We start from the raw sequence: 25,614 nt of genomic DNA on the forward strand, positions 1-25,614 counted from the left end.
CTAGTCATTTTTGGCAGAAAATGTCCAAAACACAAACCAAAGCATTGTAAAACTAATTAATTATAACAAATAAAACAAATTTTAGTGAAATTACATTCCCAGTTAGACCAGAAATAAGTAACCAAATCAGGAAATAAAAAAAATTGCTGAAAAATGGCCAGGTGAACTATGAATGTAAATATAAATAGAAATGAAATTATTTAATTTTATTTAAGTACAACGTAATACAAGAGGTATAGAAAACTCACTTCATGTAAGGTCAATGTGTGTAAGACCGTCAGAGGGCAATGACCTCTCGTATTTGTATACGTACTTCACTCGGACAATGTGAGAAAGAACGCGCCTCGCTCCTGCTCTACCATTCTGCAAGTTTAGTGGAGTATGTTTATGCGACGAAACTTGTAGACGGTCTTGCCTGATAAACGATCTTTCCTACGTTGACCTTAATTCATTGTTAATAATAAAAATTGATAAAAATAATCATTGAAATCTAAATATACAGGGAAAATTGATACAAGCAATGCAAAATGCATTAAGAGAAGGCTAGGAAAAAAATATATTTATATGTTGAATGTTTTCACGTTTTTATCAAGACCAAATGCCATAATAAAATCACATAAATACTAGACTATATTTTCAATTTCAAAGGCACACTGTAACCAAAAGAGGGATGTATAATCGTCCATACGAAAAGAGTAAACGTTTTTCCACTTCTAAGTATTTTGTTGTCTCCATGATTTTTTTATAAAAAACTAGGTTTATTCGCTATGTGCACGACTGTCACGCAACCTAGTGTCCGCAAGTCTAGTGGAAAACGTCAATTCACTACATCTTATAAAACTACTCCAAAACTAAAAACTGCTGAATGAATTTTCATACGACTTTCATCTATCAATAGAGTGGTTCTTGAGGAAGGCTTAGGTATATAACTTGTTAAGGTTTTGTGTAAATTGGTTGAAATATAATGAAGTCGGAAAAAATCACGCTGGCTAGGAGCTTTCATCGAAAATGCTGTCTAATCCGTTTGAGCTATTACAACACAATGTATGGTGGGGTTGTTTCTCATTCATAGGTCTACAAAAAAGTCCGCGATGTTAAATGTCTATCTTTTAAGGATAACTTACTACCTATACCCATTCTTAACTTCTAGAAAAAAAACACGTAATATGTGGCATTTGCAAAGCTATTTACACGGATACATTATTAATAATTATCAAATTAAATACGTTACTTATATTAAGCATTTCATACAGATTACAATGGTCCTTTACACCATACATTTTAAATGAATATTTCAGGAAAAATCGTAAATTAAAGTTTCATTTCGAGCCATATAACTTATACGAAATGTTAAAGACACTATCCGCAGTTGGTTCTAATTTTTACCACCTTATGCGCTGGGATCGCTTTACTTACCGCCACCATGCACTTCGCACGGTCCCAATAGGTTTTCCTTTTTTTTTCAACATTTTCAGTGCAAAAGCGATCGACATTAAAATCAAAGCGATTTGTTAAGATTTAATTAGTGGAAACCGTTTTCTCCCGAAATGGAATTTCATAGAAAAAGTACCGTTATTTCGTTAGGATCGCAAATATCTTCCCTCTCAAAGTTGGCTTCATAGAAAAAATCACAAAAACATGTCCAATTTTCATTTATTTGCAGTTCTATATCGTGTATACCATAGCAGTACAGTCAAGGTTTTATATATCGATACGGACAAAGTGCCAAAAATATGTATACACTGTGTTTTTATTGAATTCAGTTAACTCCGGGGTATGGGTAAGTACGTTTAAGGAAACGAAATGGTATAAATAATTTTAAAAAATATTTTTTTTATTTACATAAAAAGTAATTAAATGTCGCATATAGCGTTGTTACACGGGCATTACATTTAATTCAAACAAGCAATTGAAAACTGACATATCAATGTGATTTCGAACATCAATCGTCCGAGATAGTATTCTCTCATACTAAACACGAATCAATATGTAAACAGGCCCTGAGGCAAGTGTATACGCTCGTAAGGGCTTTATAAGATAAAAATGAATTATTGATTATCTTTATCTCCGTTACGGAATTAATTAGAATACCGATGTTTTTGAGACAGTTACTTAATTTAAGCTCAGGAATGAGTGCACTCATGAAACTAACGTAAATAAAAAAAACACGGTGTATATTAAGGTAGTGTGTACATATTTTTGTCACTTAGTCCGTATCGATATTTAATGTATCTGAATATCCGCTCCGATAAATCCAAAGCCAACTGTATATTCATATTTGATGGTTTCAGGTATTGCTTGTACTGCGGGCGAATCAAACACTGTCACACGAAAAGGTTTTTTTTATTTTTTTTTCATTTCATTTTTAGGTTTATTTTTTAAGTCAGATTTGTATGTAATAGGGTTGTTTCCAATTTTTTGAAACGCTTCTATCACGTTCTATATTAACTAAAAGTTGCCCTAAAATTCAACTTTTATACTAAAAACGGCTTTAAATATGTTAATTTAACAAAATATATTTTGACAGCTGCTTTCGCGCCCAAAACGCTCTTTGAAAATTGTGTGACGTCACAGTTTACGGTTTGACACATAACTACATACACACGTAGAAGATACGAACTGTCAACTGACATTTGTCATTTGTTGTTTATCGCCTAACTGTCAACAGTGTCAATCCGAGAGTTGTGACGTCATCAGAATCTTCAATGACGTTTCGAGTTTGGTCACGTGACGTGTGCTAAAAGATATTTTAAATTCAATATTTACAAAAATATGGTCATTACAGGTCCCCTAAAAGTAGTTTAACATGTTCTTATAATCCAAAAGCATTTATTGGGATACAATTCGACCCTGAGATTTGTAGATGGAAACAACCCTATTTAGGTGGTTTGAAGCAGGCATCCGAACTGATTTTTGGCAGAAACTTCGAAATAAAATAACCATATATTTCGGTTTATTCTATACTCCAAATGTCGGACTTAGTTTGTTTTTAGACAACGACTGTTTCTTTTTTATGATTATGATACAGGAGGCAAACGGATCACTTGTTTTTTTTTTTTTTTCAATAAAATACAGTGGATACTGACTTAATATTAAATACAACGTCCCACAAAACTGTTTGCACAGTTTGACTGTGGGATCCGTGGGGCTATACTAGGTGTACATAATGGTAAGCGATTACCGCAGCCCATGGACACTTGCAACACCAGAGGGGTTTTAAGTGCGTTGCCGTCTTTTGAGATGGGAGTACGCTCTTTTCTTGAAGGTTTGAAGGTATCCGTCCGGAAATACCGCAGGCAGGAAATTAACAAAGAACGAAAAACTGCCGTTTTTGTTCCCATACAAATATACCGGTTTCCGATCCCTGGTTTGAAGAGCTCCTCATTCTAGTCGGATTTTTTTTATACTACGTCGGTGGCAAACAAGCATACGGCCCGCCTGATGGTAAGCAGTCTCCGTAGCCTATGTACGCCTGCAACTCCAGAGGAGTTACATGCGCGTTGCCGACCCTAGCATCCCCCCCTCGTTGAGCTCTGGCAACCTTACTCACCGGCAGGAACACAACACTACTGTGAATGTCATCTCGCTTTGTGTGGTAGGGCACAGCACAGCGGGTGTCATTCCAGATCTAGAGCAGAGCCCAACTGTAGTGAGTAAGGTTGCCAGAGCTCAACGAGGGTGCGTATTGTTAGGGTCGGCAACGCGCATGTAACTCCCCTGGAGTTGCAGGCGTACATAGCCTACGGAGACTGCTTACCATCAGGTGGGCCGTATGCTTGTTTGCCACCGACGTAGCATTAAAAAAAGTGCGAGTGTGACTCGCATACCGAGGGTTCCGTACATATTTTAATTTTATACCAATGTATAGTTTTGGGATTTTTCCCTTAACTTGTAGAGTAAGACGACTTACAAATTTCATAGTCCTAGGTTAATCCTACCCTATAATTAGTATCCTATAAATTTTGATTCCCTTCAGAGTGTCGAAATATACGTTTTTTGCATAAACGGCCGTATCTTTTTTTTACGTAAACTTAAAAGATTGATTTTTTCGCAGCTTCAAGGAATTGTAGACCTTAGTATATAGCTTTAATTTCAATTAGTTACCTCCACACGTTCCAAAGATAAAGAGTCTTGACAGACAGACGGAATAACGGACGGACGGATAACAAAGTGAGCATATAAAGGTTTCCTTATTTCCTTTTGAAGTGCGGAACCCTAAAAACGCCAAGAAAATGAAAATTGGCCCATTTAAATTAATAACTTTAGATTCCTTTTTTTTACATTACATAACATAACAGATTTATTAAATACAAACGAAGACGTATTGCCTGTAGACGGAAAGTGCAAAAGAAGAAAAGGGTACCCACTCGACGGTTACTACATAAACTGAGGTTCGGAGAAACGGGAGGTATGTAACTATGTAAAGCTCGCTTAGCACTGAGCGAAGATTTATATATCCACCCCAAATGGCAGCGTTCTAGCACTAACGACCATAGAGCAAAGCCTCGAACAGACAGACAGACATGGTGAACTAATAAAGGTTCCTAGTTGACTACGGAACCCTAAAAACAGTTGAAGATCAATTACCCACTGGGCAAAGTAACATTTTACGGTACTTGTTAACATTTTCTGAATTTCCCAAGGTAACCCTAGTTAACTATATAATTTGTATAATTATAATATGTTTGTAGTGGGCACTTTGTCACCTTTATGCGAGAGATGCCACTACCCACAACAGAGGAACCCGCAACGCTACAAAGAGGTATAATAATGCTTTCTTAATAAATAAGTCGCTCAACTTCATCTTCATCTACAAGATCAAAGGCCAAAGGTATAGCTGCATCGTTTCGACCGATAACGCCATAATCTTTAGGTTGTGCCCGGTAAGATGGCGCCACTTTGATATTTAGCAAATTGAACACTAGAATAAGGATCAAAGTCAATTGGCGTTCTAAAAGTTTTAGTCATGTGTCGAAAGATGGCAGTAAATATACGTCGCTACAAATTTTCTTTGAAAATCCACCTCTATTTCAAATTGTCATTCTTTCTAAACTTTCTGACGGCCTACCGCGAACCACGTTCGACGTGTTGCCTCTCTGTCGCACTTGTAAATGCGTACGTAAGTGTGACAGGGAGACAACCCGTCGAACGTGGTTCGCGGTAGACCCTCAGGTCTCGTTTGCAGACGTTGGAGCTATTTACATGCAAAATTAATATAGAGGAAGTTTACGTTCACGTCTTATAATTACAGGTGACTCCTGAACTATTATATGAAAGCCTCCAAAGGCTGACAGAATGGCGGGAGGCAGTATCCTTCAGCGAGATTTTGGAATATATAAAGGTACTTATAAATAAATAAATAAATAATACATAGAAAACACCCATGACTCAGGAACAAATATCCATGCTCATCACACGAATAAATGCCCTTACCAGGATTTGAACCCGGGACCATCAGCTTCGTAGGCAGGGTCGCTACCCACTAGGCCAAACCGGTTGTCAAAATATGTACACACTACCTTAATATATGGATAATAAGACTGTATATTTTCAACTTGTTCCTGACCAAATTTAATAGCCGTCCGCGCGATCCGACTTAGAATGCAGCAGTTATTTGTTTCAGGGCAATTACCCGGTTACTCCGAACATGTCGGAATTAAAATATGAACTGTATGAAAAACTGGTCATAGCGCACAAAGCAGGTAATAAATAAGTTTTCAAGTCCGACGAAAATAATATTATTTCTCTTTTTCGTTCTTAGCTCTATGACATGTTTGATCAAGTAATCTGACATAGCGTGGGTAGTTATTAAGAAATTTTCAGATTTTAAGTTTTGTGCTTATTCACCCCTGCCAGCCCTATTCACCCCGGTTAACGGTATACGAGTTTGATTTCTGGGATAAATGGCCAAAAATATGTCTAGTAAAATAATCATCGCGGCTTTAAACGCCAAAAAAAGGTATACCTCATTTAATATAATATGTTTATACCGGACAGCCCTTGGAATGCTACTGAATGTATTCATATGAAGGAAAGGGTGTAGGAATACGTGTTTTCATAGAAATCATTCCCATCTGTCCCCGCCTCATGTATGGCGGCGGTCATGTGGGGCAGGGACGAATAGGAATCCTCCTAAAGCAAATTTTTACGGGCATATTCCAGGTATGGTCTGCGTGGACGATCGGGGGCTCTTTCGTCTCACCACGAACCTGGAACGGCTGCGCCAGGCTCCCAAACCGGTGCTCACTCTCTTCTGGGAGCTGTACTGCGACACCATGGACCCTCTAACTTTAACGGTAAGGCCAATATCCGGTACACGGAAGACCATCATGAGGCAAGAACGACTTGAGAAGAAAGTCAGATCCCATATGGAGTACTCGTACTGCTCTCACATTTGGGCTGGATCACCTGCATGCCAGCTTGAATTCTTCGTCTCAGTCCAAAGGCGCGCTATACGAATCGTCGAGGATCCCAAACTCACAAGCGGTATTGAACCTATAAGTCTAAGGAGAGACTTTGCCTCCTGTAATTTGTTTATGTCAACAAAAAACAAAACTTGTTTTTGTTTTATTTCGTTTGGTTTATAAGCGAGCTATATAAACTTTTTATTACACGCACCTCGTGTCATTTTATATGCAATAGTACGTTACTATAGAGGCCGGGAAACGTAGGATAGAGATACGCGGCTGGCAACCCCGTTTCTCGCCGAGATATGTATAGTGCTTTTCTCAAACTTGCAATTAAAACAAAAAATTGTAGTCAATTTGTTTTGTGGCGACCTACTCGGCTCGCCACTCTACCAGCGCCTATCACCTTACGCGCGTAAGTCCACGCGCCAGCGCGATGCGCCACCGCCGTTGCTTAGCAACGAATATGCACAACAAATCACCGTACCAAGCTAACTGAAGCTAGTTGATGGTTGGATGCCAAGACGTTGTGTCACAATTTGACGTTAAAAAACAAAAGACAGTATGAAAGAAAACAAACAAACACAGTTCTAGGTGTGTAAGGCAGTATGAAATTCGTTTACATATCATCTTCACTCATCGCACCTGATATGTAGTATTTCCGGACCTAATTTGACGTAAGTCATGTCATCATTTCATAGCAAGTTTAAGAAAAGCTTCTTTACAATCTAACACGTAATTATAAAATGAGAACAAAATTCCATCTGTATGGGATGGTGAAATGGTCGATTGAGCTTGCTGTTGACTCTAAACTACGGCATATTCATGATAATTTTAACAATAGTTTGCGGTAATTTATCAACACTATAGAAGAATATTTTGAAGAAAGTATGATTTATTTGATGCTTTGCTGTGAGTGTTCTACCGCTTGTACAATGGGCTGTGCTCTGAAGAATTGTTTGACATGATGCTAACGGCCGTTTTCTATCACCGCACCGCTCGCAGTCGGCAGGGTGTTCGCTGTTCGCCCTCACACCCTATCTAGAACTAACAAACGTATCATGAAATTCGAATCGGTCCGTGATAATGTTCTATGATATTCATGAATTTATTTTATTTATTTAAAAAAATTGTTGAATATTTCAGCGTGAACATAAGAAACAAAAAGTTGAAAAAAAGGACAAAGACAGCGACAGCTCCTTACCGTCAGATAATTAAAACTATTTCGATTGTATGTCAAGTATTGTGGCGTTTTCAAGGAAAAGGTAACTTATTGACAGTTAAATAACAAGGTGTTACTGTCATATGGACATAACGGATGGATGGAAATATCGATCATTTGGAAGTAATTTAGGTAGAAGATCTAATTCACAAAAATCATTCAGTAAAATTTGAACTTTCTGTCAAAACGAAAATTCATCCATTTAAATGATACATTTTCGAGAATGGATCCAGAGAGGAAAATGGGGACTACGTTTGTATGAAAAGGCGGTTTCGGGGAGGCCATCTACTTTCGTTGTGAAGCTTGATCTACAAATGGGAAAATATGAAAATCGCTACACCTTATAAAACAAAGTCCCCCGCCGTGTGTCTGTTCGTATGTATGTTCGCGATAAACTCAAAAACTACTGAACAGATTTTCATGTGGTTTATAACTTTTTACCTATGAATAGATTGATTATTGGGGAAGGTTTAGGTCTGTAAATTATGTAGTAGTAAAGCCGGGATGGGTCGCTAGTCTATAATAAGTATGTCAAAAAATTAAAATATTGTGTAAGTTCTTGTGAAATAAAAAAAATGTCTTGTATAAAAACTCCTTTTATTTCTTTGGCTCTTAAAACTAAACAATATAACAAATTATAACTGTAGGTAGTAATGGTAACTGACACATACATACTTGGCGTAATAAAAAAAATATCAATTCTATATCAGTAGGAGGCTCAATAAGATTTAATAAATATGATATTGGATTGATATTCTCAATGCATCCCGCTCGCACTTTGAGAAATACGCATAGACTAATCTCAAAACCATACCATATTTGAAAAAACCTGAATAAGCCTCCATACAACATTTTTCGGTTTTGTATGCCACTGTTCATAAACATTTATACACATTTACATCTATTTCGAGGTAAAAATGTGTAAATAATTTTAAGTTGGTGTGTACACTAAGTTATACATTAACTGCTAACTTTAGACAAAGAATACTTAAGAAAGGACGCTTACAACAAGGAATATCGTACGTTGACACACTTGTTCCTATCTCTCTTGCATGTACATAATTATATTGCTGTCCCGCTCGCACAGTGCCATTAACTGCCGGCAACAAGGGCGAGAGCGCAATATAATTACGCGTGTCCGATAGAGATCGAAACAGGCGTGTCAATGTACGAAATTCCTCGTTTTATAGTGAAACGCACCTAAGAAATCCTGACAGTTATGAATTGACCCTTATATATATGACACTAAGGCTATCTGTTAAACGACAGGTCTTAGCTTGTCTTCATAGCGTCATTTCACTATAGAGTCCTTTAAAAAAAACATAACTAAGTGTAAAGCCTGAGTGGACGCTCGAAGCGGATCGTTCGGCGGGGCGTGCAGCGTGGCGTCGGGCTCACGAGTGATGTGAGCAGCGTGCACTAAGGCCGCTCCTATACGTTTGCATTTGTTTAAAATGTACGCCGCACGCTACGCTGCATGCCCAACTCGAGCGTCCACTCCGGCCTCACACTATTTCAACCGTTGCCGTTAACAAAGGTTTCTTAATATTTTATTTACAAATTTGACAGTTCTATGGCGGTATACAGGGTGACTAAGAAAAAAGTGTATTCCCGTTACCAGGGAGGTTTTGGAACACAGAATCAGTCAACTAGGGGGTTTGTTCAATGTACGGCACTACCGAAAAAATTGCAGAGACGAACTGCATTTAAACTGCAACTTCTATAGCACAGTTTGCACGCAAGTTGCAGTTGAACAAATTAACCCTTTCCACACCAATTAAAAGGCGTATTAAGACTTGAGTTGCGATCATAGTGCCAAAAAACGCTGTGCGAAAGCTGTATAAGTAATCAAAGAACTAAATTTCCGTACCTTTTGTACCTTGTCACACTGGCAAACAACATGAAAGTCGGTACGGACCTCTTACGATTGTCCCATCCTCGTCGCCACATGGGGAACAAGTATACGGCTCGTTACGTCACCAGTAGCTGGGATTGACACGTCCGCTCTCACCAACGGCTCTCACGTGACTGTCGCCCCACCACCCGTGAACCCGAGACTACGTCACCCGCACCATAGCTCAATAACACAAACACTACAACTGTGACAAGGTTCGAAATGGTACTGAAATTAAATTCCCTTCGCGCTTTCAAATAAGGTTTACATTTGCTTGCACAGTTCTCTGAATCTTCTTTTTCTTGATACTTATTTCACCAAGTTTGCAGTTTCTCATATAATCTCTTCGCATTTTTATTTATACCTGCGAACAATAAAAATAGTTTTATTTCTCGTGGCAACAATGTAAGTTACGTTGAAATTGCTCGTAGAATACATCAGGCGTTCGATTTTTTCTGGTGCTGTAAATTTTCCAGGTATGTAAACTACTCGATCTGGCTACTAGTAAACAGTTCGAAAGCAATATAATTTTTACATACAGAATTTCTACTCTACTAAATATAACAATTTTTAGCAACATAAACCAGTATAAGACAGATATTTATTTTCTCGTACAATAAAGTGTTACTTACTTAGATATATAAGTATGTTACGCAAAAGTTCATGTAAAATATCAAGTAATTGAAGGGTCCCTCGCTGTGTTCTCATACAGAGGGGGCAAAGTTGTTGTTTAACCTCACGAGCTAATATTGATACCCGAGCAAGCGAAACATTCCAAAATTGAACCGCGTGCGTAGCAAGTGGTTCGACAAGTGGAATCGTGAGCGTTGCAAGGGGTTCGAAGCACGAGGGTTATACAATTTTTTCCACCGAATTAAACAAAAAAAATCTCACCACACCAACGCAAGGAAAATACTAACAGTAAAGTATCAAACAAAATCAAATCGAATCAATTCAACATGAATGTTATTAAATATTTATCATTCTAAATTATCATTTAAAATTAAAATCTACCAGCCAGCATAAGGAAGCAACTCAAAATTAATTTCTTCGATAAAGCAACTTTCTCATAAGTTTTTGAACAATGAAGAGGGCATTTACCAGCTGGAGTGGTGGAAAAGACTATAAATTAGAAACGAGTTCTCAACGTAGCCTACGAAACTCACCTATTTCTACTAATACACTGGCTACTCAATCAGTTCCAGCCATGTGACAGCGACTCGCTCTCCCATCCCTTGGACTCCTCCCACTTGTGCTCCTCATGGTGATGTACGGGTACGTGCACAATTTTCTCCACCACCACTTTCTTCTCCACCGGGTAAGGCACGTGCTTCACCACGGGCACGTGAACCTCCTTGTAGACGGGGACTTCCTTGATCACGGGCACCTCCTTGACGACCGGCACGTGGACTTTGGAGACGTGGTGGTGGTGGATCGTATGGACCTTGTATGGGACGTGGATGGTTACGTGTTTGCTGTGGACAAAAATATATTATTAGTGGAATGTCTTTTTTTATTTAGAAGAAAAATCGTGTCATAACGGCACTGTGGAAATTTGGAGTATTTTTGATATTTCACTGGTACCTGTAAAATTTCCACCGCTTTAAAAAGTATATATAGTAAACACCCCTATAATGGAACAAGCACCAGTAATGGAAAGGTATAGACAAATGCTGTAAAACAAGTATTTACCATCAGTTTTTTAATCGCTGGCAACATTTTACCATAAACAAGAGCCAAAGAGCTGCTTAAGTTGAATTTTTCAATATTTGTTAGTTTGAAAATTAATGACGCCGACATCCTATGACTGGAGCAAAGAACCATAGTTTTAATTGGTTAATAATATTGTAGCCAATTGCAGTAGCTTTCATTAAATACATAGAAAACATTAAGGACGAATTGGACATACAACTTTTAAAGCGTAAAGCGGTAGAAATTTTACAGATGTCGGTGAAATGTTCCATTGGTACCGTTAACTGTTATACTGTATTTGCTTCAAACACAATCAAGAATTAGAAATCTGTTTCTATTTCTACACTCATGGACAATATGACGCTAATTATTTTAAAACAGGTCGAAATTAACGAAACATCAAACTTAGCAGCTCTATGGCTCAGTATAAATAAATAAATATTATAGGACATTATTACACAAATTGACTAAGTCCCACAGTAAGCTCAATAAGGCTTGTGTTGAGGGTACTTAGACAACGATATATATAATATATCAATATTTATAGATACTTAAATACATAGAAAACACCCACAACTCGGGAACAAATATCCATGCTCATCACACGAATAAATGCCCTTACCAGGATTTGAACCCGGGACCATCAGCTTCGTAGGCAGGGTCACTACCCACTAGGCGAAACCGATCGTCAACAGTATAGATATTCCTTCATTTTTTTGCCCCCTAAAACCCGATGTCTGATTATACCATATTCGTATTAAGTATAATGCATGTGTCCACTCCACTTGTACGACAGTAAGTATATCAAAACGTGTCGTAACGAAACATATACTCCACTCTTAGCTTCCGCTTAACGTAACATCTTAAACGCAATAACGTCTTACGAAACCCATACGCACATACGCTGTTTCGAAACTTAACCGGTCTCAAGGAAAACGTGCTCTTATTAAAATTCACTTTCCACTTATTTGGAAACAAGATGCGTCATTTTAATTTGAACGTAGTGTGTTTGAGGTATAGTTCAAAATCGCATGGTCAAATGTAGTCCATTCCTTGGGAGCCACGAATTGTTTTAATTAAAATCGTTTTTGGCTTAGTTTTCTTGTACAGTCTGCCTTAAATAACGCGAAAATTTGTTACATAGTCATACATTTCCTAAAGTGTACATCATTATTCACTATGGGTTTAAGTTTCATGTCTAAACTTTGCATAATAAGGGAGTTTTTACGGTTTTAACTCGAGAAAAGGATTCACGGAAAAATTATTTACTTGTAATACGGTATGTGTTTTGAAATATCAGTAGACAAAATTATAGAACAATTATCAAGCTAAAATATTGTGTACAGAACTTCATTGTTTATGCAACGTTCAAGCATGCTATAGCGACGTAAAACAGCGAATTTGGCCATAATACTATTGTTGGCAATTTTTGGCAATTTTTGCCACGAAGTACGGTTTCTAGATATTTAGTAGAAAGTGTTGCAATAAGAAAAAAAAATTAAGATTTAAAAGAACTGAACCAAAAGGCGCAATTATACAAAAGTTGGGAAGATTTCGAGTACGGATTTCATATAGATGTGCGTAAATTAAAAAAAAATAGTTTTACGACTATATAGGTACCTACTTACTAGACTTCAGATTCTTCTAATCAAGAGTTCTAAGAACTCTTAATTAAGAAAATTCCAGAAATTTTACATCATCGCAAAGACTCATTACTGATTACGTCTCAAAATCATTAAGTACGACTCAGAAATGGGCACACGCACAGCCAAAGTAATGCCCTACAAAACTACAAGACAAAGGTATTACGTACCTATGCAACTAGTATACACTTACGTCGTTTTAACTTCTGCAAGGAACTTGGTGCTTAGTCTTTTATGCGTCGATTTCGAATTATTATAGTATCCGCAAAACGAACCGACAACCGGGGGCGTCAAACTTCTCACTCACGCTCACGTGATCATGATAAGAGTGAGAGAGATAGTGATAAGACCTGGGTCGTTTGTTTGCTTTAAACAACTGGCCATAAATGTCGTTGCATTAAGACTCAAGGTCGGTTAACGATGGACGGTACTTTCTCCGTAATCAGGTGAAACCATTCGTTTTATGTGATTCTGATTGCATTTCAATGTAGTTAAGACTAAAGGACGACCGGTTCTCCATACAAATGCAGTCCACATTTTCCTCTTTGACTATTGTCATTTTTTGATTTTGGTGATTTTTGTTGATTTTTTTATGATCATAATTAAGTTAGAAGCAAAAATCCACACATTTTTTAAAAGTCTCCTTACATTTATAATTTAAAATCTAAAAAAAACGAAGGGGCATACTTATCTATAAGTCACACGGTTGTCATCTAATTACAATAATTAACATATATATTTCAATACCTATACTTTTTATCAGAGTGTAGATTATACTTTACAATATAACATCAGCTTTTCTATACCTCTCGCGACGAATTATGGTTCCTATGACAGTTAGTGGCTAAGACTCGAGTCCTTTGAGTCCTCTGCTTTAAGACTCGACTCAGTTTTTCAGACTCTCATAATTAAGATGAAACTCTAGTTCTTCTCAACTTATTAGAGACTCGAGTCTTTTGTAGAGACTTGAGTCCTTTTCGGAGAACTTGTATTTTTTACAAATATGCGTTGTCTTTATGTATAATTCATGGATGTACATAACATAAATCATACAATAATGCCTATTTACTTTGCTGTTGTTTAGGTAAAACCTATAAAATTGTTGACTGAGTCTTTATCTAGACACTCGAGTCCTTTTGAGTTGCGCTTAAAAAAGACTGAATAAAGGACTCGACTCCGGGCTTAAAAGACTCAGAAGTTTTCTAAGCTCTGAGTCTCGTAAAAACAAGGCGAGTTCTTAAATTTAGACTCAAAACACTCGAGTTGCTACTAACACTAATGACAGTTCCTTTAAGTCTCATTCGATTGGGCCAAATTAAAAAAAGAATGGAATAAATATGTTTTTACCATATTTAATGACTTACATTAATCAGTACCCCTAGTGTAAATAAATTCAATTTCGAAACGTGACGTACGCGTTTGCGTTTAGTCTCATTTTGTATTGGATTTAGAAAGAGCGCGCCAAGCGGGACGTTTTGGAAACTCAAAATCCTATACAAAATGAGACTTAACGCAAACGCGTTCGTCACGTTATGATATCGATCAAATTTACACTAGGGGTACTGTAATCAGTAGGCCATTTTCAATTATGTATAATGTAATAAATAAATATTATAGGACATTATTTTATTACACAAGTTGAATAACTCCCACTAATAAAATAATATAATATAGAAAAACATAAATAATATAATATATAATTCAGGAACAACTATCCGTGCCCATCACACGAATAAATGCCCTTACCAGGATTTGAACCCGAGACCATCGGCTTCATAGGCAGGGTCACTACTCACTATGCTAGAGTGGTCGTCAAATAATAAAATCATACGAATGATAAAAAACATTTTAAATGAATTAACGTGCTAATCTTCCCAAAAATGTCTACAAACAATGCTACAAACATTTTACCCGACAGCTACTCCATTGAGAATGAACTGTCAAAGAGACATCTATCGACACGCGAGGCAATACTTGAAGTTAAAACCCCATTTCGCAAAGATCCGTTATGTCTTTCTTACAAGTCTAAAATTGCAGAGATATCGTGAACAGTAAACAAGTAATTACTAATTAGCAATTACTCAACCTGCTCTCATTAGCGACGGATTGATATGTATAACAGCTTATGTAACTTGCCAACGCATAACAACAGTAAATGACAGTTGGTAACCCATTAAATTTGAGCGCTGGTGGCCTAGAGGTAAGAGCGTGCGACTTGCAATCCGGTCGCGAGTTCATATCCTGGCTCATACCAATGAGTTCATACTAACGAGTATGTACTCGTAAATATTCCTGACGACCGCTCTAGCATAATGAGTAGTGACCCTGCCTATGAAGCCGATGGTCTCGGGTTCAAATCCTGGTAAGGACATTTATTCGTGTGATGAGCATGGATATTTGTTCCTGAGTCATGGGTGTTTTCTATGTATTTAAGTATTTATAAATATTTATATTATATATATCGTTGTCTAAGTACCCTCAACACAAGCCTTATTGAGCTTACTGTGGGACTTAGTCAATTTGTGTAATAATGTCCTATAATATTTATTTATTTATTTATTATTTAAATATCTAACTATCATTTGATTGTTACCAGTCGCTTTTCGGTGAAGGAGATCGCGAGGAAATCGGACTAATCCCAATAAGGCCTAGTTTACCCTCTGGTGATGTTAGATGGCCGTCGGTTGCGTAAAAACTACTGTCTACTTACACCAATTCTCAGGATTGGTAGGCCAGCGGACCCCAGGCTCCCATGAGCCGTGGCAAAATGCTGAGACAACGCGAGGAAGAATATAACCCATTGGATCATGAGCAGTGTTCTCGCCCAAATGGTGGTATGGTGGGACAGTGCATATCAGACTTCAAGCGGAAATCTGATATGGATGCGGAAATCGTAAAGTATTTACAAAAATATGAATAAATATAAATAATAAAATATGTTTTTCGGTACAAGCTTTTATCGCTGACTATACTTTTTTACCACAGGCAACTAATACTCATCGAGACAATTCTAAAAACCCGAAATAGTTTGCGTTGTTTTATCACAGAGTTCCCATGGCCAGCTCCTGTCTCCATCATCAGATCAGCTCTTTGTCATCATAATATTGCATTGTTATCTGATTTACATATGTAAAAAATCTGCTCAATCAGAAATCGGGAAGTGGGTCAAATTTAGCTTCCGAGATTTGACTGAAATGTAGTCTGTAAAATCAAAAAAAGCGATAGCTACTTATAGAAAATCTCGTGTTTTCGTATGTGAATAATAGAATTTTTTAAATCAAATTGATAATGTTTCTTTGAACATTTAGTAACTATATTATATACTTTGAGGTTTTTTTGTTTTAATCTTTTTTTATCTGTGTAAGTTGTAAGTTGTTTCCAAATATTTATAGGAAGCGTGCATGAACTGTAGGAGGCAGCACAGGAGCCGTCAGATTTTTGGCGCGAGGCGTAACTTTGATGTTTATTGTTCTGATGTAGCCCACAAGATGGCAGAACCTACTATGCACAAGAAAATAGGTGAAGTGTAAATGTGCATGTTTATGGTTCCGATTCAGGCCACAAGATGGCAGACCCTCCAACGCGCACGGTCCCTATTTATTTCATTCATATGTTATTTGAATACATTTTGAACTGTCCAGTTATTTTGTGAAATACTACACGCAATTAATTTTAATGATTCTGATTGCGTCATGCTCATGTTATGCTTATGATTCGTATAAGTTTGCGGAAAAAATGAGATAGCCGTGACCAGTACCCCTAGTGTAACTTTGATCGACATCATAACGTGACGAACGCGTTTGCGTTAAGTCTCATTTTGTATAGGATTTTGAGGTTCCAAAACGTGCCGCTTGGCGCGCTCTTTCGAAATCCAATACAAAATGAGACTAAACGCAAACGCGTACGTCACGTTTGGAAATCGAATTTATTTACACTAGGGGTACAGGGTGCCTAGCCAACGTGCCAATCATTCACGCTGCGTAGCGAACGAAACGCAACTGTCTCTGTCACTCTAATTTGGAAGAGTGAATCTTTAGGAAATGTTTCACGTATTTTAACCTTTTGTACGCTAAGAACACCTAAAGTCGTCGTCACTAGTCGTGCCCACAGCGCCAAGGACAACTATAGGTGTTATGGCGGACGCTGTCAAAGTAACCTTCACACTTTTGAGTAAGGTTCACATTAGCTCGCTTCCGCCCGGGAGCTTGGCGTTTGAGTGATGTTTGTGTTTATGACATAAAGCGTTCAAAAGCTTAAACGATATAATAATAGCTTATACGAGTATCTCGTATCGTATCAGAAAATATATTAAACTTGACTCTCTTATTTATAAAACGAGTATTACAGTTTCCTTTACGTGCAGGCCGGGAAATATTATTGCCGCCCTAGGGTAATGGCGGAAGGCAGGTAATATTCATGATGAACTTACCTTTGAAGGTTCCCTTATTGTTCGATATTTAATAACAACCCTTTGTGGTACATATTAGATTACAGAGAATCTACTCGATACAAATCGTCAAATTTGGCCTCCTACGTCCGGAAATTAAAATCATATTTTGGACTATGATTAAATAAAAGAGTTCCAAATTCAAAATTGCAAAAGATTCTGGGATTTGGGGGGTTAGAAGCTAGTGAGCTGTGAGGACAATTAAGAACAACTTTGAAAATATTAGATTCTAACTTCACTTGTGATACAACGTCAGTAACAAACAAGCACACATATGGGGTCACAAAATAGGGGTCACAATATGACAATCGTACATCGACAAACGACAAGTGAAAAAAATGTGTCGGATGATAGATAATACGAAAAGTCACGTGATTAATTCCATACCATTATTTAAGTTTCGGTTGGCTTTTCTATCATCGTCTGTCATGTTAGCAAGGCCCCCTCACCACGCCTCTACTGTGTTTGCTCTGATAATTTTAAGCACCTTGGCCGCACCAATATATCTGAAGGCGACTGTAGGTGCACTTATTTTTTATATTTTAAGATATCTTAAGAAAAATCTTTTTTTTTTCTTACAAAAAAAGTAACATTTCACGAATTTGCCTACCGTTGTCTCGTAAATACGCGCATTTCAGTAGATTTGCAGGTATTTGTTTGTGTTTCTGTCACAATAATTACATATTATAGAAAAAAAAAACATTACGTACAAATATCAGCAGACTGTTTTGTACACAAAATTACAGACAACGCGTCTCCAGGGGACCTACTGTGAAAACCGAAATTCGCCAATTGTGGGGATCTTTCTCTTTTACTCTCACTAAGACGTAATTAGAGTGACAGAGAAAAATTCCCGCAATTGACGAACTTCGATTTTCAAGGTAGGCCCCCAGTTTTTAAATCCTCCAAGATCACTATGGATATGAAAATAATTCATTGTGACAGAAATAATCGTGTCGAGAATAATCATCGACTGAAACGTTGAAGACATGTAGGTAGTATGCGAAACAAAATGCGTTTGTACGCGCTCTTTTGTCCTACGTAATATTTAATAAAATGAAAGGCATTGTTTATGTGAACCATCTTGAATTAATTAAGTTGTTTTAAAACTTACGTAAATGAAAAAACAAAGAAAAATAATCTGTAGAGCATCTCTAGTTTTATTAGTTAGACGACCAGTTTGGCCTAGTGGGTAGTGACCCTGCCTACGAAGCCGATGGTCCCGGGTTCAAATCCTGGTAAGGGCATTTATTCGTGTGATGGGCATGGATATTTGTTCCTGAGTCATGGGTGTTTTCTATGTATTTAAGTATTTATAACTATTTATATATTATATATATCGTTGTCTAAGTACTCTCAACACAAGCCTTATTGAGCTTACTGTGGGACTTAGTCAATTTGTGTAATAATGTCCTATAATATTTATTTATTTATTATTTATTAGTTGGTAGGTACTTGGTAATTAAACTATTGTCTCCCTTTTCGGTATGTTTTAATTAATGCATTCGTACGAAATCTATCTCCTTCTTCCTCGCGTTGTCCCGACATTTTGCCACGGCTCATGGGAGCCTGGGGTCCGCTTGACAACTAATCCCAGATTTCGCGTAGGCACTACGAAAGCGACTGCCATCTGACCTTCCAACCCAGAGGGTAAACTAGACCTTGTTGGGATTAGTCCGGTTTCCTTACGATGTTTTCCTTCACCGAAAAGCGACTGGTAAATATCAAATGATATTTCGTACATAAGTTCCGAAAAGTCATTGGTACGAGCTGGGGTTTGAACCCGCGACCTCCGCATTGCAAGTCGCACGGTCTTACCGTTAGGCCACCAGCGTTTCCTACGAAATTCCTACGAAATCTATAAGAATAGTATTTTATACAAGCGTCATATAATAGAGAGCTTTTTAGTCGGGTAACGTGGGCACGCACATAATATCTTGATAATAATATCTGTATTGAGGATATATCTTGATAATATATCCAATTTTAACATACATTTTGATATCAAGTATCTATTTTTTACATTGTTTATACTTTTTACATAGGTAGGTAATTTTTTGACATTGTATTTAGTATTATTATAACACTAGACCCTACTCATAGTGTTGTGTTCCTGCCGGTGAGTAAGGTTGCCAGAGCTCAACGACGGGCGGGAGGGGGTTAGGGTCGGCAACGCGCATGTTACTCCTCTGGAGTTGCAGGCGTACATAGGCTACGGATACTGCTTACTATTAGGCGGGCCGTATGCTTGTTTGCCACCGACGTAGTATAAAAAATATATTATTATTCTTTGACATTTTATTTTACTGTATTTGACTTTTACTTTGAATTTTTGGTCTTGTTTGTTTGATTTTATTTTTTCCTTCTTAATTCTGTTGGATTATTATTATCTTATACACTCTGACGATCTTTTTGTGAGTTCACGTTATTTAGAAACATTGACACATTGTTAAAAATCATGTAATTATCAATGAGAAATAAATTAATCTATGTATTTTTGTTATTATTCGTCATGCAACTCGCTCGTGTCAGTACATGCACGAAAAAGTACAAGCGAAATTCACGCGCGATTGACAACTGACCGATTCGTCAAAAAAAAAACCTAAATATACGATATGGATTATCTTAACGATTTGTTTGAAGTAACGTCACTTTTGACACTGACATATCTTATCCATATCGTATCTTTAGCAAATGTTTAACGTATCTTAAAGTTCGAATCAGATAGTAAATGACATCATTTTATACTAAGACATAGTTTAGATATTAAATCTCCAGCTACTTTCGCTATGGATTGCACTAATTTAAATTCAACACGGTTATTTATAAATACGAAATGTGTTATTAATATACAAATAATTTTGTAACACATGATTATAGCGGTAATCGTTGGCATTGACTGTTTTACGTAATGTCCGAGAAGGTACGGGGGCGATCCAGTTTTCGACATTATACCTACATGTTCGATCGAACAACTTGATTCCCCATTGTAAAACCCAAAAATAAATAAACGTCATAAACATATCATTGTCGTTGGGATCTTTTTTTTTCGTTTCTTGTTCTAGCAAGTTCCGTTTCTGCACAAGAAACCGTTTTTCGAAACGCTTACGTCATAAGTAATACAAGCTTTTATGGCTGACGGTACTTTTCTTTCCATATGCAAATAATACTCATCTAGGCAATTCTAAAAAAACGAAACACAATTATCTTGCGTTGTTTTCTCACAGAGTTCCTATGACCACCTCCTGTCTCCATCATCAGATCAGCTCGATGGTACCATAATATTGCATTGTAAACCGACTTACATATGTGTGCAAACTTTCAGCTTCATCGGAAACATAGATACTGTAAAAGAGATACGGTCTAGTTGGGGTGGGGAATGTAAACGCTCCAGGTAGATTCTTATAATATTTATATATTTTTTTCTTCATAAACGAAATACAATAATGTCAACTAACACAGATGCTTGCAACTTTTAGAATCGAAACGCCTGCAGATCTTTATTTCGTCAGCAGGGCGATAGTTCTGTACCCCTAGTGTAAATTTAATCGACATCATAACGTGACGAACGCGTTTGCGTTAAGTGTCAGTTTGTATAGGATTTTGAGTTTCCAAAACGTCCCGCTTGGCGCGCTCTTTCTAAATCCAATACAAAATGAGACTAAATGCAAACGCGTACGTCACGTTTCGAAATCGAATTTATTTACACTAGGGGTACTGAATTCAAATAATCATTGCCAGTTATCTATCACGAGACTGTGATAAGAAATATTACATTGCAAGTTAAATAAAAGCTTGTCAAAAGCGATCAGTACCCCTAGTGTAAATTTGATCGACATCATAACGTGACGAACGCGTTTGCGTTAAGTCTCATTTTGTATAGGATTTTGAGTTTCCAAAACGTTCCGCTTGGCGCGCTGTTCAAAAACCCATACAAAATGAGACTTAACGCAAACGCGTACGTCACGTTTCGCTATTGACTAAATTTACACTAGGGGTACAGCTCTACAAATCCTGCCAACACCTAAGTCAGCTATTCAGCCACATATTTGTCGTTTTAAATAACGATATAAATAACTTGCCACTTAATGCAACTATGTGGTTAGTGTCTGTGACTTTTGCAACCGCGTTTACGATATAATGAGCGATCATTATATGTGGTTGCATGCACTGAATGCCTACTTAGTGTCTATAGGCCGATTTTTTTTTGTGTATTGTTTATGTTTAAGTAAAACTTGGCTTTTTAAGAGATTCTGGGTGGAATAAATACAAAATTAGAAGTAGTTGAGGTTACACTGTTGTAGTTTTATTAGAGAGCCACTATGAGGATGGCATTTGTTTAAAAACCCTAAATAAATAAAAAAAAAATAAAAAAAATACAAATTCCCAATTCGGGACATAAAATGTCATTTTCCGTTGAGAAAATATTTTAGGACACACGCTGAAATTGTGCTTTTATTGTACTAAACTTGTATTAAAACTAATGAAATTGTATTGAAACCTGACGAAAACTTACATATCCATGCCACATTTTAGCCTTCCAGCACTAACGATCACGGAGCGAAGCCGCGGACGGAGAGACGGACATGGCGAAATTAAAAAGGGTTCCTTAAATCCTTACGCAATACATAAAGGGTTCCTACTGCATACGCACGCAACGACATTAACCGATTTTCAAAACCGCAGTGATTCCATGAGTGCTTCGTCGCCGCGTCTGTCTGTTTGTATGTATGTTTGTTGGCGATAAACTCAAAAACGACTGAACGAATGTTCATGCGATTTTCACATATCAATAGAGTGGCTTTTGAGAAAGGTTTAGGTGTATAACTTGTTAAGGTTTTGTGTAACCCATGTGTAGCCGGAGCGGGTCGCTAATTGTATATATTCCGGTAAACCCACTTTGTCTGAACTTGCTTGCCAAAGTATATATGTCAATTAGGTACTTACTGGTGATGGCCACCGGGCACGGGGGACGACACGACGGCGGCAATCACAAGGGATACGAGCTGTAACAAACCAAAGTCTTTAGAGTCGTAAGGAGAAAGTGAAGGGGTGTCATTAATGTCATATTTTCTAAGAACAAATCAAATTACTTTCTCATGAAAGTATTTTAACCTTTTCACCGCCACGTCAATGAAGTAATAAAGTGTCATCAACGCCACGTCAAAATTTGCAAGTGTACATACAAACCTGACCAAAACCACGACTTGATATCAAGTCGTGGCGTGTGGGGCACGAAATGTACTGACTTTATATCAAATCAATGGCGACGAATAAGTTAATTTGTGTTTTTTACGAGTAGTCACACTACTACAACCTTTTGAACGCCAAGAACACCTAAAGTCGTCGTTACTAAGTCGTGCCCACAGCGCCAAGGACACCTATAGGTGTTATGGCGGACGCTGTCAAAGTAACCTTCACACTTTCGAGTAAGGTTCACATTAGCTCGCTTGCGCCCGGGAGCTTGGCGTTTGAGTGATGTTTGTGTTTATGACATAAAGCGTTCAAAAGGTTAAAATTATAAGTGAAAAAAATGCCGAGCGTGGCCAAGAGGTTCAGGTAACTGTCGCGTAACCGGAGGAGGCCGGTTCGATTCCAGCCCTGATAATCTTTCCTTTGTATATGATATTTATTTCGTTTATATGTCATATTTTCATATAAATATGATATTAATGATGGCATTCTCACTTTGTCATTGCAAATGGCATGCAGTTAGCTTGTTGCGACAAAGGATATACGGCGAATCAAAAGTATTTCAGTTATTTAATTTGAGTGGTATCTTGGATAAGTAAATAATAAATATCTAGAGGCAATCATACCGATCGATCTAGCCCAAAACTAAGCAAAGCTTGTACTAAGTATGGGTACTAGGCGAGGATATAAACCCATACTTATATACATAGAAAACATCCATGACTCTATCTGTGTTCATCAGTTCATCACACAAATAAATGCCCTTACCGGGATTCTAACCCGGGACCATCGGCTTCATAGGCAGGGTTACTCATTACCTAATATATGACTTAAATGTTCATGTCAAATTTGAATGTAAACATGTCGTTTTAAAATAAGAACGTAACTTCCATTGAACGGCGGTGAGTAGGTGAACCGGTGAACCTTATCGGCCCATATCGAACAAAGATATCACAGCGATTCGATATCGATCTGTCAATGTCAAAAGTGATGTTGTTGGTTAAAGATATGTCACTTGTAACACTGACAGATCGGTATCGTATCGCTATGACGTCTTATAAGTATTGTTTGAATTGGGCCATAAGGTTTAAAAACTGTCTGTTACAAGTGTTCATGATGATACCAAGCTACCGCAGCTGCTTACTTTTCTCCAAAATTAGAAATATATTATAATTTTTAAAATTATTATATTGTGGTATGTTGATATAAAGTAGATCATTACTATAGTTCAGGGGTTCCCAATCTTTTTCAACATGCGGCGCAGTTACAAGTTTAGTATTTTACTACGGCGCCCTTGTAAATTTAAAATCACGGTCGAAAAAGAGTGACACGACGCTATATTATTTACCGATGCGAGCGCTCGAATAGGTACCCGCGAATATTTGTGGTTTCGGATAATGATAGAACTCACGGCGCCCCTCTTTACTTTCTACGGCGCACCAGGGCGCCGCGGCGCACACTTTGGGAACCCCTGCTATAGTTCATTATTTATATAATTAAAAAATTAAATATTAATTTTTTATTTTTTTTAATTTTTAAAATTAAATTAAATTAAATTATTTTAATTTTTTTTTAATTTTTTGCATTAGAAAAAAAGCAATCTTTATGTGTCTTTTTATTGAACATTATTGAAAAACGCTTTTTAAAAATTAGGTTGTAAACATATGAAAGCAAAGGAATATAAATAAGCGTATCGATGTTTAATTGTTCAATATTTGCTGTGACTTATTTTTCATAAGTGTTTTTAATAAAAATACACGTCATGATCGCTTACCTCCTTTGTAATGTTAAAAAAAATTAACTAGTTTTCATATATAAATACTGTTGGAGCACAATTACCCAGTGTGGAGCAAAGTAGGCACAGTTTACGGTACGGTCAGATTTACACGTAGGACACATATCACTGTTACAATATAATATAGTTAAAGGTCTTAAAAACCGAACAACACACACTTGACAAAGTCGTGTCCAACGCGGCCATTTTTGAATTTCGAGTGTTCGATTTCGTGTAATTCCCTTCAATTTATCTCCACTACTAGGCATTTAATTCTACTAATATAATTGAAAACGAGTGGTCAATACCACTAGATTCCCAATTTCTATTGCTCGTATTTCTAAAATATCAATTCGTCTTTTTCCACAGATTTTCGAGTGACGAATTCGAGCGCTCGAAATTCAAAAATCAGCCCCCAGATATTTGTGAGCATCTTGTTCGTTCCGATATATCTGATGATGAGCGCACGGCTGTTTCCATGTTTACAGTCTTAGCCTAAGGTACCGTGAATAACCGCACGAATATGCAAGAGCGATAAAGTCAGACCAAGCTAATTTGAAAGCGATTTTGATGGCCTAGACGGTGCAAGTGTTAAGTAAATGATATAATTTCATAGAAGTTTGACGTGTAAATAACATTTGCATCGTCTAGGCTATCAAAATCACTGCTAACTTAGCTTAGCCTGACTCTAGGCAGTAAAAAAAATCGATTTTCGTTTTTCGTGTAACATAAATAATTCATATTTATAAATAAAAATAAACAATCGCAATAGACTATAAACATGTAAGTACATATATATTTGAATAGCATTGCCTTTTATAAGCCTTTTTGTTACAAGTGTACCTAAGTAAAAAGTAAAAAAAAATTATTTAAGAATTTCAGTAGTTAGAATAACTAAAAAAATATCTCAGTGTGATAAAATACCGCCTTTTACCACTCAGTGTTATTTAACACTGCGTATTTTTTACTCAATCAATGATAAACTTGACTATTGACCAAAACACTTCACTTATTAAATTATTATTAAACACTTGTTTTGCGAGTAATAGATCCCTAATTAACCATCAAATCATCTTAAAACTCTTGTCACAGAGATACAATACAAAAACCAAACATTAAGAAAAACTTCCTTGAATCACTTTCCACGCGTCACTTTATAAACCACACAAGTAATAAACACTTACAGCGAGTTTCGCGTACATTATGCCTGTTGCTGGAATGATTGTGTGTGTTCAATGAAAACTTAGAAGTAGGTATGCCTCACAGACAGACGGACAGAGCATATATACATTAGTTTACGTAATACATCCCTTCTTTGCGAGCGGGGAGAATGGTACTGTTT

General features: G+C 37.0%; 2 protein-coding genes across 5 annotated transcripts; one reads left to right on the plus strand and one right to left on the minus strand.

Annotated features, from left to right (window-relative positions):
• On the plus strand, positions 1-8,220 carry LOC133517598 (uncharacterized). 4 transcript variants are annotated; one of them, XM_061851207.1, is made up of 8 exons: positions 1-174; positions 2,292-2,336; positions 4,299-4,408; positions 4,692-4,762; positions 5,252-5,341; positions 5,624-5,702; positions 6,163-6,296; positions 7,554-8,220. In XM_061851207.1, coding segments are annotated over exons 1-8 (603 nt in total). In that variant the 5' UTR covers positions 1-172; the 3' UTR covers positions 7,626-8,220. The 4 variants fall into 4 exon arrangements, with proteins under 4 accessions (XP_061707191.1, XP_061707033.1, XP_061706954.1 ...); XM_061851049.1 differs by lacking the exon at positions 7,554-8,220 and having other exon boundaries at positions 6,163-6,959; XM_061851123.1 differs by lacking the exon at positions 1-174 and having other exon boundaries at positions 2,091-2,336.
• On the minus strand, positions 8,210-25,614 carry LOC133517838 (uncharacterized). Its single transcript, XM_061851325.1, has 4 exons — positions 25,457-25,614; positions 22,253-22,311; positions 10,690-10,998; positions 8,210-9,887 (listed from the first exon to the last, which is right to left on the minus strand). The coding sequence occupies exons 1-3, from the start codon at positions 25,472-25,474 to the stop codon at positions 10,719-10,721; spliced, it is 357 nt and encodes a 118-aa protein (XP_061707309.1). The 5' UTR covers positions 25,475-25,614; the 3' UTR covers positions 8,210-9,887; positions 10,690-10,718.

This window comes from Cydia pomonella, chromosome 1 (genome assembly GCF_033807575.1).
Source record: "Cydia pomonella isolate Wapato2018A chromosome 1, ilCydPomo1, whole genome shotgun sequence".
In the NCBI taxonomy this organism is placed as follows: domain Eukaryota; kingdom Metazoa; phylum Arthropoda; class Insecta; order Lepidoptera; family Tortricidae; genus Cydia; species Cydia pomonella.

Excerpts from the sequence above, each read along its gene's own strand:
- LOC133517838 (XM_061851325.1), bottom strand. Across the intron at positions 10,999-22,252 it reads GTGCCCGGTGGCCATCACCA|CAAACACGTAACCATCCACG; the intron begins GTAAGTACCTAA and ends TTTTGTCCACAG.
- LOC133517598 (XM_061850970.1), top strand. The coding sequence starts at position 2,227 with ATGTATCTGAATATCCGCTCCGATAAATCCAAAGCCAACTGTATATTC. Across the intron at positions 2,337-4,298 it reads AAACACTGTCACACGAAAAG|ATTTATTAAATACAAACGAA; the intron begins GTTTTTTTTATT and ends ATAACATAACAG. Across the intron at positions 4,409-4,691 it reads GAGGTTCGGAGAAACGGGAG|TGGGCACTTTGTCACCTTTA; the intron begins GTATGTAACTAT and ends ATATGTTTGTAG.